This window comes from Chiloscyllium punctatum, chromosome 40 (genome assembly GCF_047496795.1).
Source record: "Chiloscyllium punctatum isolate Juve2018m chromosome 40, sChiPun1.3, whole genome shotgun sequence".
NCBI lineage: Eukaryota > Metazoa > Chordata > Chondrichthyes > Orectolobiformes > Hemiscylliidae > Chiloscyllium > Chiloscyllium punctatum.
Window position 1 is genome coordinate 25,987,641 of NC_092778.1, and position 18,972 is coordinate 26,006,612.

The 18,972-nt window shown below is 41.7% G+C and overlaps 1 protein-coding gene across 2 annotated transcripts in view; it reads right to left on the bottom strand.

The window, feature by feature from the left end:
• The window catches only part of LOC140464442 (kinesin-like protein KIF19), a 302,590-nt gene that overhangs the window by 188,323 nt on the left and 95,295 nt on the right, over window positions 1–18,972 (bottom strand). For both annotated transcript variants that reach the window (XM_072559496.1, XM_072559497.1), the window contains 2 exons: window positions 15,112–15,248; window positions 12,602–12,727 (listed from right to left, as the gene is read on the bottom strand). In XM_072559496.1, coding sequence (XP_072415597.1) covers window positions 12,602–12,727; window positions 15,112–15,248 — 263 coding nt within the window. The remainder of the gene's footprint in view (window positions 1–12,601; window positions 12,728–15,111; window positions 15,249–18,972) is intronic.

Sequence of the window (18,972 nt, forward strand, 5' to 3'; positions counted from 1 at the left end):
ACCCTATTAAGAATGGTGCATTATCAATACTGAATTTCTAGGAATTCTTATTTCTGGTAACTAGGAATAATATCATTTGTAAGTGGCTTTCAGAAAATCATAGGAATGCAACATAGAAATCTGACTGCCATCCAGGCAAACAAGTTGCAGATCATTCACCCATACACATGAAAGTTATTTAAGGCTTCAGCTATTCTGATTGCCACCTACTTCCCCAGTGAAATAGGTCAGAATGGGAAGTTGAGGGGACAACCAGATCAACCATGGTAGTATGGAATGGTGAAGCAGGCTCAAAGGGCCAAGTGACTTACTCCTGCTCTTAATTCATACATAATACAATACAATACATAATACAATGAAACACAGCATAGAACCAGGCCCTTCGGCCCACCGAGCCTGCACCAATTCCCAGTCCTTATTTAGGCCTGCTACTTATTGCCCATGCAGGCCCATCTTTTCGCCTCCTATTCACGTGTCTGTCAAGATAAACTTTAAATGTTGCTATTATGTCTGGTTCCATCACGTCCACTTTTGCAGTCCAGGTACTTTCCAACCTCTGGTGAAATATTTTCCCCACATTTCTCCCCTTCTCACCTTGAACCTATGCCCTCTTGTATCTGACCTGGGAAAATGCCTCTGACTATCCACTTTATCGAGGCCTCTCAATTTTGTAATCCTCTATGAGATGTAGGAATGAGCAAAAATTTCCATCATCTAACTTACTGAACAGACCCTGAACTTTTCCAATATATAAAATGCTGGGCAAAATTATGGACTGAAAAAGCTACGGTAAATACACACCAGAGCCAGCAGAATGGAGATTTTTGTCTGGGACTACTGTTCAGTTTGGAATTCCAATTTACACCTCCATTCGAAAAGAACAATCAACTGAAACCAACAAGACTCTAGCGCGAGACAGCTTTTACACCTCAGGTAACCCAGCACAGATAGTCCGGGCCAAAAGTGTGGTGCTGGAAAAGCACAGCAGGTGAGAGGCAGCATACAAGGAGCAGGAGAGTCGACATTTTGAGCATAAACTCTGCATCAGGAATGTGGGTGGGGGTGCAAGGGAGCTGAGAGATAAATGGGACAGGCATAGGGCTGAGGAGGAAGTTAGCTAGGAACGCAATAGGTAGATGAAAGTGGGAGGTGATGGTGATAGACAGCTTGGGGCCTACAGATAAACTGCTCATTCAACTTCAATCGAAATCCATTCACACACGCTCTTAACAATTGGCAACCAATTGACTTCAGAAGAAACACAATGGACAAGACAGATTTGGCATGAAGATAAAGGGGCCCACAATCAGTACAATTATAGGCCCTAATCTCATCTGAAAGGGCAATGTTTCAAAAATGTTCCAGCTATTTCCAACAGCAATTCTGAGAACAATCCAAGACCATACAGGAACATTCTGTGTGTGTCCAAACAAGAGTTACTAGACACAGGCCTATTCCAAAACAGGGAACCAATGGCAACCAACCACAACCAACAGACACACAAACCCACAAACTCCGAAAACCAACCAATTCAAACGACACCACAGGGCATCAGACACATCCTGGTAAAAACCAGGCTCACAATACCGGCAGAAAAATTTTAAAAAATCAAGTACTTACCCAATACATCCACTATGCACATTACCACTTCAGCAGACTCAACTCAAACTGAAAACCTGTGCAGTCCACCGTCTTCATCCAGGCTCCAGGTACAGCAAACCAGAACAGCCAGGCATGTTTCAAAACTGTGTGTTCCTCAGCGATGAGCTGAAACTCTCCAGACACCAAAATTTCAACCCAGCGAGCAGGGGGGAGAAGGTGTGTGGTGACAGACCTTTGTGGTGTCATTTGGGTTGGTTAGCTTTCGGTGTTTGTCGGTTCTTGGATCTGCTAGTTGTGGTCGGTTGCCATTGGTTCCCTGGTTCAGAACAGGTCTATATCTGGTAGCTCTTGTTTGGAAACTCTCAGAACATGCTTGGATTGTTCTCAGAATTGCTCTTGGAAATAGCTGTTTGGAAGGTTCTTGGAAAATAGCTTCTAGAATTTAGCTCTTGGACCCCAAGGGTAGGAAGTCTGATTAAAGTTTCCATAATTTAAACTGTTGTTTTTCGGTTCTAGTAGTCTTTAATCTAGTTAATAGTGTATTACTGTTCTCTATAATGTTGATTGTGGAGAAAGTGAGGACTACAGATGCTGGAGTCAGAGTCAAGAGTGTGGTGCTGGAAAAGCACAGCAGGTCAGGCAGCATCCGAGGAGCAGCAGAGTCAACATTTAATGTATAAGCCCCTGCTTTTCCAGTACCACATTCACAACATTGCTGATTGTGTCAATTTCCCTGCTTTATTACATTTACCCAAATTTCTTATATTAGACTCACCTTTTGTATTGTAAATAAGTGCAGAAATTCTTTTACCCTGAAACACCTGTCTACTACCTTCTTCATTTCACATGCCCTAATGTCCAGTGTTGAGAACCAGGGATCCAGAGGTGATTCAAACTACCTAAAAATCTGAATATAACTGATTGCAATTCAGAACCTTACAGAAATTGCCCCTTATCCTCCAACTTTCCAGTGAAAACAATCCAAGTTTATTCTCCTCATAACTGAAACACCATCCCGCCACCCCCCCAGACCAGGCACCATCCCAGTAAACCTTCTCTGCATTCTCTCCAAAGCATCCACATTCTTCTGATAATGTGGTGACCAGAACTGCACACAATATTCCATACCTTTCCATATTCTACATGTTTCTATGTGCACTTACATCTCAATATGTTGAATATGAATGGTTATAAGCTTCAATAAACTTGGTCAGTGACAGAAAAAGTTCACTATACACAACATCTATGCACCCTACATTGCCAAACAGTCATAGATGAACTGACACTCAGGCATGCCTGTCTGCTCCCTCTCCCACAGCCTACAGGTCTGCCTCAGCCCAACCCCTTCTCCAGGAATAAACCCTAGCACACTCTTACACACTGACTTCGGTAAAAGCTCTCCTGTCTGGTGGCTATGGCAACAACTTGGCTAAATCTTCCAATGACCAGCTCCCACTCACCTGCCCCTGGCTGCACCACCAATCACACGATCTGTCTCTGGAGGAACAGTTAGTGTGGGAGAGAGGGAGGCTGTGATTGGCCGAGCTGGAGCAGCCTTGCGTCAGACAGAGTCTAGAATTGATCTTATACTTTCAGTGAGAAAAAGGGGATAAGGGGCAAGAGAGAACATTTAAAACTAGAAACGAGAGGCAGGAGAGAGTGATAAAGGCAGTGCTGGATTTAGTCAGTTACAACTAAAGGCCTTATACAAGGGACCGTTAAATGTGTAAAAAAAAACTAAATTTCAAATTTTGCATATTGGGTTGAAAAATGAAGGAGATAGAGAAAAACAATTCTCAATAAATGAACATTTCTATTCTCATATGACAAAACCGTACTTGTATTACTACCGAACTACTATACACTTAAAACATAGAATCCCTACAGTGTGGAAGCAGTAAATTTGGATCATCAAGTCCACATTTACCATCTCACCTAAACTCACCCCTTACCTTTCTATGTAACCCTGCATTTCCCCTGGCTAACCCAGCTAGCCTGCATATCCACGGACACTATGGGCAACTTAGCAGTGCCAATCCACCTAACCTGCACATCTTTGGACAATGGGAGGGAGTCCACACAGACACAGGGAGAAAATGCAAACTCCCCAAAGACAATCTCCCAAGAGTTGAATCGAATCCAGGTCCCTGGTGCTGGAAGGCAACAATGCTAACCATTGAGTCACCGTTTTGCCCTATTATGTTATTATATATAATTATACATGATTATTATATTTTTATACAGCATAGTGCCCCTTTGATCTTAAACATGTCCAAAAGGTAAAAGTTTTGATTTATTCTCAGCCCCCTTTCCAGCAATGCAGTGCAGTACAGCATAGTACTCAGGCAGCCTCTAAGCCCATCTGTCTCTTACTGATGGGTTGCAGGACTAGAACAGGTCAAAAACACTTCCCTCAACCTCCGACAGTCACATAATTCATTTAGTCATTTCAGTCGATAAATAAAAGCCCCTTATAAAAGCATTTCAAGACAAAAATAAACACAAAAATATATTTTTGGATTTTAAATTGTCTTCCTTCTGAAAAATAAATTTACTTTCTAAAATCTAATAAATCATGAAAAACACTTCCTTTCTCCCTCAAACCAGGCAAATATAGAATATATTATTGAAATGTGTGTATTGTCTTTTTTACATGTACTTTACCTATAAATATAAAGGATTAATTTCAGAAAATTTGTCTGGAGCTTCTTTCTCTCATTATTAGAGACAGCTGTTAAAAATGAAGGGAACATTTGAAAGTGATGTCAGGAGAGATAACAGAAGCAGCAGCTTGAAGGATGGAAGAAACAATGTCCAAACATTGATAGTTATTTCGCCATCACATTCATCAAGACAGTCAGCCAGGCCCAACACAACCACAAACGTCAACCTCTTCCACTCGGATCAATGATTCAGGTATGAATGTGACTATTGCATCCGAGAATATTACAGAGCCTGAAAACCCAGCTGAAGAAAATAGATACACAATATCTCTTGGCAAAGGGTAAAGTCTCATTTAGGATACAGTGGGTCCCTCAGGCCATTAACACTGGAATGATCCATTTAACAAATCGAAGCAGTCATTCAAAAACCAGATTAGATGTTGTTCTATATCAGTCAACAAACATTCATGGTGAAAATACAAATCAGGACTGTCAGTATATGCTCCAACAACTAGTGTTTATTGTTTGTCTGCAAACTCTTCTTAACTTTATGGGCACCACTAGCTAGTGATGGTGTTAATGACTGGAGAAATCCTGTTGAAATTGAAATCATGAAATCTCCTGAAAAGCTTTACTTGCAGATTTGATGAGCAGATGTGGGTTAACCATGGATTAACAGCTGGAAGAGCAGATGAAAAATGAGCAAGCATACTGCAGGCCTGTGCATGAACACATTATTTACAGCTATGTACACTTGAGAAGAACATGAGCTAGCATTTAGAAGAGACAATGTAGAATTTGACAGAAACGTTCTTGGCTTGGCAGAAGTCATTGCTAGTTTTTACCTATTTCTTGGCAACAAAATAAAACATTTGGAAGCAGTTGGTTTGGGAAGCCTTCAACTTGTCTTTGGATTTTAGAAAAATGAGAGGGGATTAATTGAAACACATAAAATTATGAGAGAACTAGACAATCTGGATGTAGGGATAACGTTTCCCCAACTAGGGGCTGCAGAGTAAGTGGTCTTGGTCTCAGGATACATGGTCACCAATCTTAGACTAGGATGGGGAGAGTTCTCTTCATTCAGAGGGTGCTGAACCTATGGAGTACTCAATGCTTTATGTGCAGGAATTTGCTAAATTTTCTGGTAGAGCTGCAGTTAATTGCTATTTAGATGATTCAGAACATGCAATAAATGTACACATCCTTCTCTGCCTCCACAAAATGATGGGCAGTGTGCAAAGTATTTTCAAGCCCTGAATCCACCACACCAAAATATGATCTCTCTGACTCTAGCGGGAAAGCACATAACAGAGAGTCACGGTTTATTTCTTCATGCTCTTACTCATCTTCATACTGATGACAGTGAGAAAGGTGATATGAGAAGCCAGCATTTCTCAGGGGAAATGAAGGAATTTGCATTTGTGTTGGTAAGAACTTTTGGAATCTTTAATTAGATCATTCCACAAAGCCAGTGAGACCGGCGAGGTAGCACAGACAGTACTTTGCATAGGCAGAGCATTACATGTTCATCGCTAACTTCTTGAACAAAACCCAAGAAAGTTTTGATGAAAATGAACTCAAAGCAAGAAAAAAACCTGCCTGATATAGTAATTGTGTGAATAAAAGAAAAGATTGAAAAAGAAAGAAGTCAGTGATGGCGAGGCATATATTTGCTGGTGAAATACTATCCCCAAGACACATGTTATGAATCAAATTCTTTATTTTTTTTTGATGGATACATTTAAAATGAACTAGAAAATCATATCCAAAAATGTTGTATGCAATTTTACATTTATAGTTGATTTAGGTGCCTCAGAAAAACACTTGTGTGATGTTGAAAAGTTGTGAAGGTTTACTCTGATGATGTTGATGATTAATCTTGTCGAAGAAACAAAGCATTTCCAAGCTTATAATCAGGAAAATTATTCAGATAAAGAACATTTTTGCCACCTTGACCAGTATTGAGCCATCTCCCAAAATGAGATTCAATCAGTTTCCCCGAATGTTGAATGTTGCGACTGTTTTTCAGGCAAACGGTTACAGTAAAAGCCACTTAAAGCCAAAAGAGAACGAGTTTATCTTTCCATCTGCAGTTACGTTAAGTAGTGACTTTTAATTGATGAGTTGGAGACCTTTTATAAATGAACTAACCACCCTGTGCCTCTCGCAAGCCACTCAAAGCTTTTGGAGAATGATGTTCAAAAGGCGACGTTCTAATCAGCACAAGAATCATAACAATCATCTCAGCAGCCCTGTGAACAGGAACCACTGAACTGCCTTTTATTCCATGCATTACATTCATTTCTCTCCTATATCTATGTCTATGTCTATGTGTATGAACTCGATTTTGAGTCTTGCAGAGGTTGCAAGGTCTCCAAGTAGGAAGTGACATGCTATTCCCTTAACTTGTGCTGAGCCTCACTGGAGCACTGCAGTTGGCCTGTGATAGAAATGTTGACATGGGTTTGCTGGAGAGCTGTTGCATGTTTTGAAACAGTGACCCTGACACTCATTGCAAGCATCATTTATACAGTTGACTTCTTTATTCTCTTGCGGGAAATGGGTGTCACTGGCTGCATAGCATTTATTGCCTATCCCTAGTTCTTCTTAAAAAGTGGTGGTGAGCTACCTTCTTGAACTCTTGAAATGCCCTTAGGAAGGAAGTTCCAGGATTTTGACCCAGGAACAGTTAAGGAACAGTGATACATTTCCAAGTCAGGATGGTGAGTGGCTTGGAGGGGAACTTGAAGGTGGTGGTGTTCCCTTGTATCTGCTGCTCTTGACCTTCTAAATGGAAGTGGTTGTGGAATTGGAAAATTCTGACTTGAAAATCTTTGGTGAATATCTGCAGTGCATCTTGTAGATAGTACATACTGCTGCTCCTGAACATTGGTGGTGGAAGAAGTGGACTCTTGTGGATGTAGTGCCAATCAAGTGGATTGCTTTGTCCTGGATGATTGTTAGAGCTGCATTCATTCAGGCAAGTGGGAGTTTTCCATCACCACTTCTGACTTGTAGCTTGTACCTAGCAGGTGAGTTACTTGCAGCGGAATTCCTAGCTTCTGATCTGCTCTTTTAGCCAGTGAGTCTAGTTGAGTTTCTGGTCAGAGACTGGCATCTCTGATGCTGGGTCCACCTTGAGGAGGCCAAGATGGATCATCCATTCAGCACTCCTGGCTGAAGATTGCTGCAAATGCTTTTCCATCATTGAGGATGCAGATGTTTGTGGAGCCTCTTCCTTTAGTGAGTTAAATTATTCACCATAATTTATGACTAGATGTTGCAGGATGCAGAGTTGAGATATGATCCGTTGGTTGTGGGATCACTTAGCTCTGTCTATCACTTGCTGTTTATGTTGTTTGGCATGCAAGTAGTCCTGTTTGATAGCTTCATAAAGTTGATACCTCATTTCTGGGTATGTTTAGTGCTGCTCCTGGCATTCCCTTCTGCACTTTCCATTGAACCAGATTTGATCCCTTGGTTTGATGGTAATGGTTGAGAGGGGGAACACGGGGGCCATGAGTTTGCAGATTCTGCTGGAGTACAATTCTGTTGCTGTTGACGGCATGTAGCATATCATGGATACCCAGTCTTGAGTTGCTAGATTTTTCAAAGCCTGTCCTGTTTAACATGGTGATAATGCTACACACACAGAGGGTATTCTCAGCGTGAAGGCTGCACTGCATCTCCTCAAGGACTGTGTTGTGGTCACTCTTACCAGTACTGTCATGGGCACATGTATTTGCAGCTGGCCGATTGATAAGGATGAAATCAAGTATGTTTTTCCCTCTTGTTGGTAACCTCATCTAGTCTGCACACCTAGTCTAGCACCTATGTCCTTTCGGACCTGACCGGCTTGATCACTAGTGCTGCAGCTAAGCCACTCTTGGTCATGAACATTGAATTTCTGCAGTCAAATACAGTTTGTGCCATTGCTACCTTCAGCTTGGAGGAGGATCAATTGAGAGAGGATGGTATGTGGGAATCAGCGAGGGAGATTTCTTTGCCCATGCTGAACCTGAAGTCATGAGTATTTACGGGGTCTGGAATCATGGTTAAGGTCTCCCAGGGCAACTCACTCCAGACTGTATACCACTGAGCAGCTACCTCTGCTGGGTGGGACAGGACATATCCAGGGATGGTGATGGTGGTATCTGAGTCACCATGCAGAAGGTATGATCCCATGAGTATGACTATGTCAGGCTGTTGCTTGACTAGTGTGTGATACATCTCTCCCAATTTTGGCAATACCCCCCCCCAGATGTTCATGAGGAAGAATTTGTAAGGTTGATAGGACTGTTTCTGCTCTTGTCATTTCCAGTGCCTAGGTCAATGCCAGGTGGTCCATCCAGATTCATATCTTTGTTGAGACTTTGTAGCGATTGATACAACTGAGCGGCTTGCTAGATTATTTCATAAAATCATAGAATCATAGAATCCCTACAATGTACAAACAGGCCCATTGATCCAACAAGTCCACACTGACCCTTCAAAGAGTATCCCACCCAGACCAGAATGGGGAGGAATGTACCTTATTGCTCTACATTTCCCCTTACTAATACACCTAGCCTACACATCCCTGAACACTATCGGCAATTTTGCATGGCTAATTCACCTAACCTGCACATCTTTGGACTGTGGGAGGAAACTGGAGCACCCAGAGGAAGCCCATTTAGACACGGGGAGAATGTGCAAACTCCACGCAAACAGTTGTCTGAGGCTGGAAGCGAAGATTTCAGAGGACAATTGAGAGTCAACCACAATGCTGTGGGTCTGGGGACACAGGTAGGCCAGATCAGGTAAAGATGACACTTTTCCTTCCCTGAACAATGTTAACAAACCAGATGGTTTAATCTTAATTCCAGATACTTTAGCTAATAACAGCACCACCTTTATCAGCAGGCTTGATTATAAAGTGAGGGCTGAATCTGACAGCATGCAGTCAAGTCAATTCCAAGGAAGATAGGTTAGAATGGGGAGGGAAACACAGAAATTAAGGCAATCAATATATCATTAAAAGTTCTCAATGAATAGGCCAAGTGCAGGTAAAAGTTCAGAGGGAGGGGTCCAAGTGGAGGGAGAGTGCTGGAGGTGGGCAAAGAGATCTGTGGGACTGGGAGAGGATTCTTGTCCAAAGAAGTGGGCACAGAGGTGAAGGCGACAGAAGAAACGTTCAATATCATGTGCCCGAAATTCACTGAGGTGGCTATGCAAAACTAAGACCTTTGTTGAGTACAAAACATTCAGCCTCAGAAAGTGGAAGAGATGATCATAAACACTCGACAAGATGTGGGGTTAAGAGAAAGGATAGAGACAGAGTGAAGGGGAGGGGAGGAAAGGGCATGGTCCATGGGGAATTAGCTTTGGAAAGGAGTTTAGGAAACCACTTTGCCAAACAGTAGGAGCATAAATGAAAATAATGATGTCTGGGGAAGTAAAAATGACTCCATGCTCTGGTTGTCTGCCACTTCAACACACCACCGTCTTTTCTGGCCAACTCTGTCTTAGGTTTGCTGCAGTGCTCTAATGATGCTCACTGCAAAGTGGAAGAACAGCATCTAATTTTCTGACTGGGGACCCTGCAGCCTTCAGCCTTCAGCCCCCACAGTCCAGGTCTTGTCATGGCACAGCACAGCCACCCCATTTTCATCCATTTGCCCATTTTCACCTATCTGGCTTTTGTTCTTCCCTGGCCTATTATCAACCATCTCTTTGCCTGCCTAACTTTTCTCCTCTGTCTCGCTGGGCCCTGTCTCCACATATCCACTCCCTCCTGTTACCCCCATCCCTCCTCCTACTGACATGATAAATACTAATTTTTCCTTGATGCTGTCAGTTCTGAAAAAGAGTCACTGGACTTAAAAACATTATCTCTGATTTTTGTCCACAGACCTGCAAAGTTTCTCCAGCAATTTCTGTTTGTATTGAAGATTTCCAGCATCTGCAGTTCTTTCTTTCATGAGTCAAGTTTGAAGCTGTCATCCACCTTCCCAGCTCAGCCGTATGACCTGCCAGTTGTTCTAAGAACAGGCTGAATCTGTAGTGCCTCTAACTTTCCCAAATCAGTGCACAAACATCCTGGGGTCACTCAAACTGAGTGCCAGATGTGTTCTCTGAAGTTAAAGAGCACTTTATGCTCAATGACTGTCCCACTCACGGCCCCAATCTTGACCTCTGCGACCTCCATCCAGAGTTTGGGAACTTCTGGTTTAAGCAGTTCAAGACACACTATGTAACAGAACAAGCTTCAGCTTAGAAAAATACTGGCTCTGTATAATCTGAACTCACCATTACTACTGGGACACTAACCATCATGTAGAGAGAATATTAAAGCCCATTTAGAATGTCCTTGAGGTACAATCTGTAGTTTCGACTTTGACATATATAAGGAGCTAATTTTGTCACCTTCAGTGGGTTTAAGCCTGTAACAACATCACAGGTGCTGTGTGTCTTAGAATTGACAAGATATGAAGGACAAATATTCCATCCAGTTTCATCTTCTCTAAACCAGAAGCTTGATGATATTATTTCATTCTCCATAGCCCATTCCCAAATTTCTGTTTTTCCCACCTCTTATGATGCTGTCACTGCCTCTCACTTCTCACACTGTTCATCTGACATTCAGTTCCCGATGAGCTAAACTTTCTGCCAGGTAAATGTTGAGAAGATCAAAGCTGTTGTTGCCTACTATGAGCTACATTTTCCGAGTCACTACTTCCAATCCTTTTCCTGGCCACTGCCTAAAGCTGAACTGTCTACTCATAATTTTGAGTTTTATTTGTCGTCAAGATGAGCTTCCATCTCTAACGCTGCTTGACCATGCCACCTATGACTCTGCCGCGCTCTGACTGTACTGCCTCTGACTGTGTCACCCCTGATTGCACTGCCTCTGATTGTACTGCCTTTGACTGTGTCACCTCTGATTGCACTGCCTCTGACTGTGTCACCCAATTGCACAGCCTCTGACTGTACTGCATCTGACTGTGTCACCCCTGATTGCACTACCTGTGACTGTGTCACCCAATTGCACAGCCTCTGACTGAACTGCATCTGACTGTGTCGCCCTGATTGCACTGCCTCTGACTGTACTGCATCTGACTGTGTCACCACTGATTGCACTGTCTCTGACTGTACTGCATCTGACTGTGTCACCCCTGATTGCACCGTCTCTGACTGTACTGCGTCTGACTGTGTCACCCCTGATTGCACTGTCTCTGACTGTACTGCATCTGACTGTGTCACCCCTGATTGCACTGCCTCTGACTGTACTGCATTTGACTGTGTCACCACTGATTGCACTGTCTCTGACTGTACTGCATCTGACTGTGTCACTCCTGATTGCACTGTCTCTGACTGTACTGCATCTGACTGTGTCACCACTGATTGCACTACCTCTGACTGTACTGCCTCTGACTGTGTCGCCTTTGACTATCCCACTTCATTACTTTCAATGCTGGACTCGACCCATATATTTATTATCTCCAGTCATGAGTCAGCACTCTGCTGATCAGACATTTTTTTAAGCACAGAGAAATACCCTTCCAACCATCAAGACTGTGCTGGTCAAAACCACCCAATTATTCTAATCCCATTTTCCAACACCTGGTCTCCAGCCTTGTATACATTGCCTTCTGAAGGGGATGATAAAGCCAGTGAGCAGATACATGAGACTAAGCCAGGCATTCTAGATAGCATGCAAGAGACTGAGAGAGAATCACTCAGAATAAAAACATTGACCAATCACAAAGTGGACAGGACTGAATAGCCAATCAGTGCAAGGGTATCAGTGGGGACAAAGATAGGGGGAGTCTACATCTCACAGAGTCACCAAGCAGCTGGATACACTGACCTATCTTCTATATCCTTCTCCCACATAAACTAAGCTCAGCAAAAACTCACACCACATCTCATTCACCCATTGTGATCTGCTCATTGAATTACACTGGCTCTCAGTCCAGCTTCACCCCATTTTAAAATTCTCATGCTTTATTATGAAACACCTCTATGTCCTCACTCCTCCCTGGCTCTGTAACTTTCCATAAAACCATGATACTTTGTGATACCTCCACTCCTACAACCCTGGCCTTATAAATGTCTTGATTCAAATTGCTTATCTCTAAACCTCTCCAGCTAAACCTCAATTTCCTTCTTTAACATCCTCCTTAAGACCTAGCTCTTTAGCAAATCCTTCAGCTCAGCTGCTCAATATCTTCTCACGTGACTCAATGTCATCCTGTAATTGTTAATTCTCCTGTGAAGCACTTGACGAGATCCTTAGCTACATTAAAATCCCTATTAATGTTGGAGTTAATGTTATTAATTTTGGTCAGTACCTCCATTGCATTACAAGTTGAGAATTCCGTGATTCCAGCTATCTGGATCCCCCCTTTGGAATCTTCTCGCAAATCCAGAAATCCTGAGGCAGGGTTCAAGAGATCACGGATCATCTCATTGTATATCTGAAAAGAAAAAGAAGTGAGGAAAATGTATTTTTAGTTACATTGAAATGTACATTAATTGCCAATTGTCCTTCCCTCTTGTTAACCATTTTAACATCATACCATTGTTCCCCATTCTTCTACAACAAGCAGCATTTTGAGAAGAGAAGATGGATTAGCTTTGAATCTTAATCCTGGAGATCTACGATTGCCTCAGATTGGAGGCATCAATAAGCTAGATCATTTTACGCTGGACACCCAGAGTTGGCTGAGTCAGATGACAGCTGAAGATCTTCAGTTGGTCTCAGTATCAGATTAAGCAAAAGGGAAATCAGTCAGGTTTGAAACTATGTGCTTACAGATACTTGCTCCCCTCACCCACACACCATAACATTCCTATACTTACCATCAAAACATCAAAGCAGGAATAACCTACCTAAAATTACAAACTTTGAAACTAAACATTCCTTTGTCAGATTTATGCATTCAGCTAGCTGTGAATAATATATTGAATTGAAAAGAGTGAACCAAACGTTTCACACACATAAAATCCATAAATTTTTTTTTTGGTTTTCATGTCCTGAACATCTATGATCTCTGCTGTCAATATTAATAATATTCGTGATAGGCTAAACACACAGATGAAGAGTTTGATAACCGTGATCTGGGCACAAATAGTGCTCAAAATTACAGTTCTTTTAGGAAATGTTCTTTTTTGCTTCTATTTCCATTCAAACTCATCTGTACATTGCCAAACAGAAAGCCTTCCATAACCCACTGATGCCAAACTGCATGTTTTAAGCATGATGAATGCTGAGCGATAATTAATCAGTGCAGTTTGAAGAGATTGTCTTTTAGTGAGATTTTATCTCCATCCTGTTCAAGTGAACATTAAAGATCTAATCTGTCAAACACCATTCACTTTCCAACCAATGATGTAAAATTATGTTTCTTCACTTCACATTTCAGGGATCTTCCTGTGTGTAATGGGATATTATGTTTGTAAGAACTCCACTGAGGCCATTAACCCATCACCGAGTCACCCTTTATTTACATATGGAGAGTCTGTGACACTGATCTAACTCCCTTAGAGTCAGCTCTCAGAGTGAACCGGATGTCTGACACTCCTGTTCTCATCCATCAGCCAGGCCTCCCTGACTGGACCAAACTAACAGCCTCAATCCACCTGGCTGACCTTGTTACAATCACTACAGCATTAACCTCCACAATTATGTCTGCCTTCTAAACCATCTCATTGTTGTCAAGTTTTTAAGCCAAAGGTTTAAGACACCTGTTTCTTTTCTCTTATAATGTTCTTAGGAATAATGCTGTCTATTACCTGCTATTCACTGATATTATTCAAAAAGACCGTTAATAATAGCATTGAAAAGATATTTCTTTTTTCCTTTCTCTCTTTTTTCACAAATTTTTCTCCTCTTTGTAACTTTCTCTCTGTGTTTACAAAAAGCACTTCCTGATGCTGGAGTATAGTTCGTTGGTGCTCTCAGGTACCTTGCTAGTATATCATGAGGTACTGAGTGGTGTTTGCCACTAACAGAATGTTGCTATCAAATCAAAAAGACATCTTGTCTATCACATAAATTATAATGTGTTATATGAGTTTCAGTGCCTCTGTGATGACAGATCATAGCAGACAGTTTGCAAATAATTATGCTGACAACAATTTAGGATTTATAATCGGGTTCACAGTTTGACATCACTTGCATCCACTGGAAGCTACATCTATCAATACACAGTGCCCTTTTTTACAAACAAAATGAAGATGTACACACACAGCATCTGTTACAATGAAACAAAATAGCTGACAGTCATCCTCCAGTTCATTTCTCAGGGCAATGCTGTGATAGGTCAGAGTCAACCTGTCTTGTTTAAAATGTAATCAAAACTTGGCAGTTAACTGTCAGTCACCATTGACTGATGCATTGTCCATTGCAACTGGTCTGTACTGGTCAGATTTCAGTTGCCAACCAATTAACACTCTCCTCTCATGAAATATAAATGTTGGTTCCCCGTTACTTTGGAATTTCTTGTGAATTGTCTTATTGAATGCAAGATGAAAAGCTTCAACTAAATGTCTTTTATCAGTAATATTCAAGGTTTGTACTATCAAATTACTATTACTGTAGTCATGCATAATCCAAAATAGTGTGATATACCTGACTGTCAATCTGATCCCGTAAACATTCAGTGTTCACAGATTCCAGCAAGAAAACAATTACCACAGTCTAGGATCTACTCAGTATAAATGCAGGTACTATGCTAATATTCACTGGTTCACGAGTGCCTGCTTTTTCTGACACTGTTCCAAACCTGGTAGTGTGGATTACCGAATGACAATAACAGTAGGGTCCCCCAAGTTTCTGCTTAAGTAACTTTGGATTTACCTCCAAGTACGACATGGAAACGTTATAATCCATGTTTTCACTTGTAGCTTCGATGGCCTTGAAAAGATCATTGAGAGTTTGGACATAGATTCCAGGTTTACAGTCCATCCCCAGCATTGTGTAAGTCTTGCCAGCTCCTGTACCAATAAAATGCTCATGGTAAATCATTTACCTGTAGACCAGATAATGGTAAATTCTGATTGTGGCAATTGAAATAGTATTTATGATAATGAGGGAATGGCTGCAGCAAGTGGAAAGTTAGTTAGATTGAAGGTAGATGCTTCCCTGAAACTACCATTTGTACTCCAAAGAGTGCTGAACTTTTTTTCCTGTATGTAATATATTTTACCTATCATCAGATAATTTTGTACTGCTGAATTTACATCTGCATTAGCTCTGAATTATATTTATCAGTGTTATCATTTATTAGGCATACATTAATCCAGCAAGAGTAGGGAAAGGGATTTACCGACATGTTCTTGTTAACAAATGCTAACCAAACAATGGGCCTCATTAGTTTGTATGAAAAGGGGGACAAGTCAAAACTCAAACCGCACAAGTTAAACACCTTCAAAGAAAATCCTGAAGTATGCATACTAGCTGATTTGCTAATGTGGCATGAAACAGCTGAGGCTGCCTGGCATTAGAAGTCACTGCTATAATGACTTATCAGCCAATGACAAAGACAAATTCCTGATTAACTTGAGCCAAACCTGCCTTCTAAACCATCTCATTGCATGAATGCTACAAAGGATTATTTGAGAACAACTTTCCAACAAGTGTCTCTGAAAGAAGTTATGAACTCCAAGGTCAGTAAGCCCTGTGCAAGAGTTACCTCTGACTCAGTTAGAGTCGTAGAAGTCCATCGGACAGAAAGAGAAAACTATTCTAATCTTATTTTTCATTACTTGGCCTATCGCCTTCAATGTCTTAGCATCTATATATGTTGGCTGGCCAGCATTTGGTTCTCATCCCTAGTTGCTGTTGAGATGTTGGTATTGAGATGGCTTCTTTAACCACTGCAGCCTACATGCTGCATGTATTTAAAGGTTATGAGATTAAAGATTAAAGATTATGACCTGCCTTTACCACCCTTACCAACAGCGAATTCCAGATTTCCATTACCCTTCATTTTTCCTCACATCTCCTCCAAACCTCCTACTCTTTGCCTTAAATCTATGCTCCTTGATCCCTCCACCAAGGGGAGGGATCGACCCTATCTATGCCCCTCATCATGTTACATATCGAAATCATATCCCTGTTCTGTTTCCTCTTCACCAGAGAAAACAACTAAGGTCTACTTAATCTCTCTTTATATAGTGATGCTTTCTCTTCCAGCTGAAAATGTGTTGCTGGAAAAGCGCAGCAGGTCAGGCAGCATCCAAGGAACAGGAGAATTGACGTTTCAGGCATAAGCCCTTCTTCAGGAACCCTTCTTCAGGGCTTATGCCCGAAACTCCTGTTCCTTGGATGTTGCCTGACCTGCTGCACTTTTCCAGCAACACATTTTCAGCTCTGATCTCCAGCATCTGCAGTCCTCACTTTCTCCTTTCTCTTCCAGCCTCTATTTTAGTTTTCTTCATATCCTCTTCTTTTAACACAGAAATAATGAGCTGCATTCATTCCCCAAAATAATAATATTTTTTATTCATCTTAGATCAGGTAAACAAAGTAAGGACTCCATACAATGGGTCTAAGGATATGGGGGTTGGCCATTCAACACTAAGATGAGGAGAAATGTCTTCACCAGAGAGCAGTGAAGCTGTGGAATTCTCTGCCACAGGAAGTGGATGAGGCCAAAAACATTTAATGTTCTCAAAAAGGAGTTAGATATAGCTCTTAGGGCAAAAGAGATCAAAGGATCTGGGGAGAAAGCAAGATCAGAGGACTGAGTTGGATGATCATACAGGATGGCAGAGCAGGCTCAAAGGGCCGAATGGCCTACTCCTGCTCCTATTTTCTATGTCTTCTTGTTCTTCTTTTTAGAGAAGCTTTGAACTATGTTTAGAAACAGAAAGATCATCTCTTCTGGAGTTTTTATTGTGGCAGTGTTTGCAGGAGGAATTTTGAAAATAACACCATAAAGTTTTCTCAGGCAAATAATGGAATTTCTGACAATCCCTCAGTACTGCAGTGATGTGACAGAAGGATATAGAAGAAGAGTAGGATGGTCAGCCCTGCACTGGGAATAGCCTGATCTGGAGCGCTGCTTGGAAGTTGGATACTTGCACCCTTATCCTCGCCAGCAAAAACACCTCTATGCCCAAAACATCAACTCTCCTGTTCCTCGAATGCTGCCTGACCTGCTGTACTTTTCCAGTACCACACTTTTTAACTCCACACAAATCCAGGTCACTTACTGAAAACTGGAACCACCACACATCTCCGCCATTTCTTAATCGCTGGCTCAGACTCTGCAATGTCACAACTGAAGTGGAATACTTGGGGACAGCAGCGGGTTAGAAACAGGGGTATACCAGAGGTGGGTGGCACTGCAAATTAAATCAATGCATCACAATTGACATGTAGTTTGGCTCAAGCTGTGGTCACTGTCAGGTCTCACAGAACATAGAACAGTACAGCACAGTATAGGCACTTCAGCCCTTGATGTTGTGCCAAACTTTTATCCTACTCTAATCATCCCCTGGAGACAATTCTAATCCACAGCTTTTAATCAAGATGAGGACATTATGGGCAAGACTTTCCAAGGAGAGCCAAACGTAGATTATCATTCTGATTCTACTTCTTTACAGTTAGATCTTCACATTTCTGATAAGTGATTGTGAGCATGGATACAACAGAAATGCAGAGCATTCCTGAAATACAGCATAAAATCATAGAACCTGACAGTGCAGAAAGAGGTCATTCAGCCATTGAGTCTGCACCAACCCTCCAAACAGCAGCCCAAGTAGACCCAGCTACCCTACCACAGTAACCTTGCATTTAGCCATGACCAATCCACCCAGCCTGCATATACCTGGACACAATGGGCAATTTACCATGATCAGTCCACCTAACCTGCACATCTTTTGACTGAGTGAGGAGACCTGAGCACCTGGAGGAAATTTACCTAGACACAGGGAGAATGTACAAACTCTACACAGACAGTCACTTAAGGGTTGAATTGAACCCAGTCTCTAACACTGTAATGCAGCAGTGCTCACCATTGAGCCATTGCCCACAATTCCCATGTAGTACATTTAAGAAGCATCTGGATGAACACTTAAAATGCCATGACGTAGTAGGCTCTGGAGCAGGTGCAGGGCAATGGGAATAGTCTTGTCTGGTTTTTGTTGGTTTAATAAAGGAGAGTTGAAAGGCCTGTTGCTATGCTTTATGACTTTTAATCTAAGCTTTCCTGGTAACTGTTAACTTCAGCAAACTCTCCGAATTCTCTGATTTAAATGAAAACTTTCAGAGGGTTCCAAATACTGGAGAATTGACCAGTAACATTTTTAATTTTCTGCGTAATTCCCTCAGACCGTGCTACTTTGGGGATTCCAAAGAGTCTCATTGCTCAAGTCCTACTTAGGCTGGAATGTAACATCTGTCTGGCCATTGGAAAATCCATCATCCCATTTTCCCTCATTTATTGTCATAAAAACACTCAACATAGAATTTTGAGGCAAATCAAAACATACCTCAGTGTTCCAAGCAGCACAAACGTCCCTGTATCTTACCCTATTCCAAAGGCTCTGGTCATGCATTACAAGGCATATCAGCAGGTATTTACTGCCACTCATGCTAGACCTTTGCTAATGGAGTACTGTTGGTTCACATTTTGGGCATTTGGGAGCCTGTTTTTTTTTCATTTGCCCTTGAATCAACCTGTGAATGTATAGGTTCTGGTCATGGATTGGA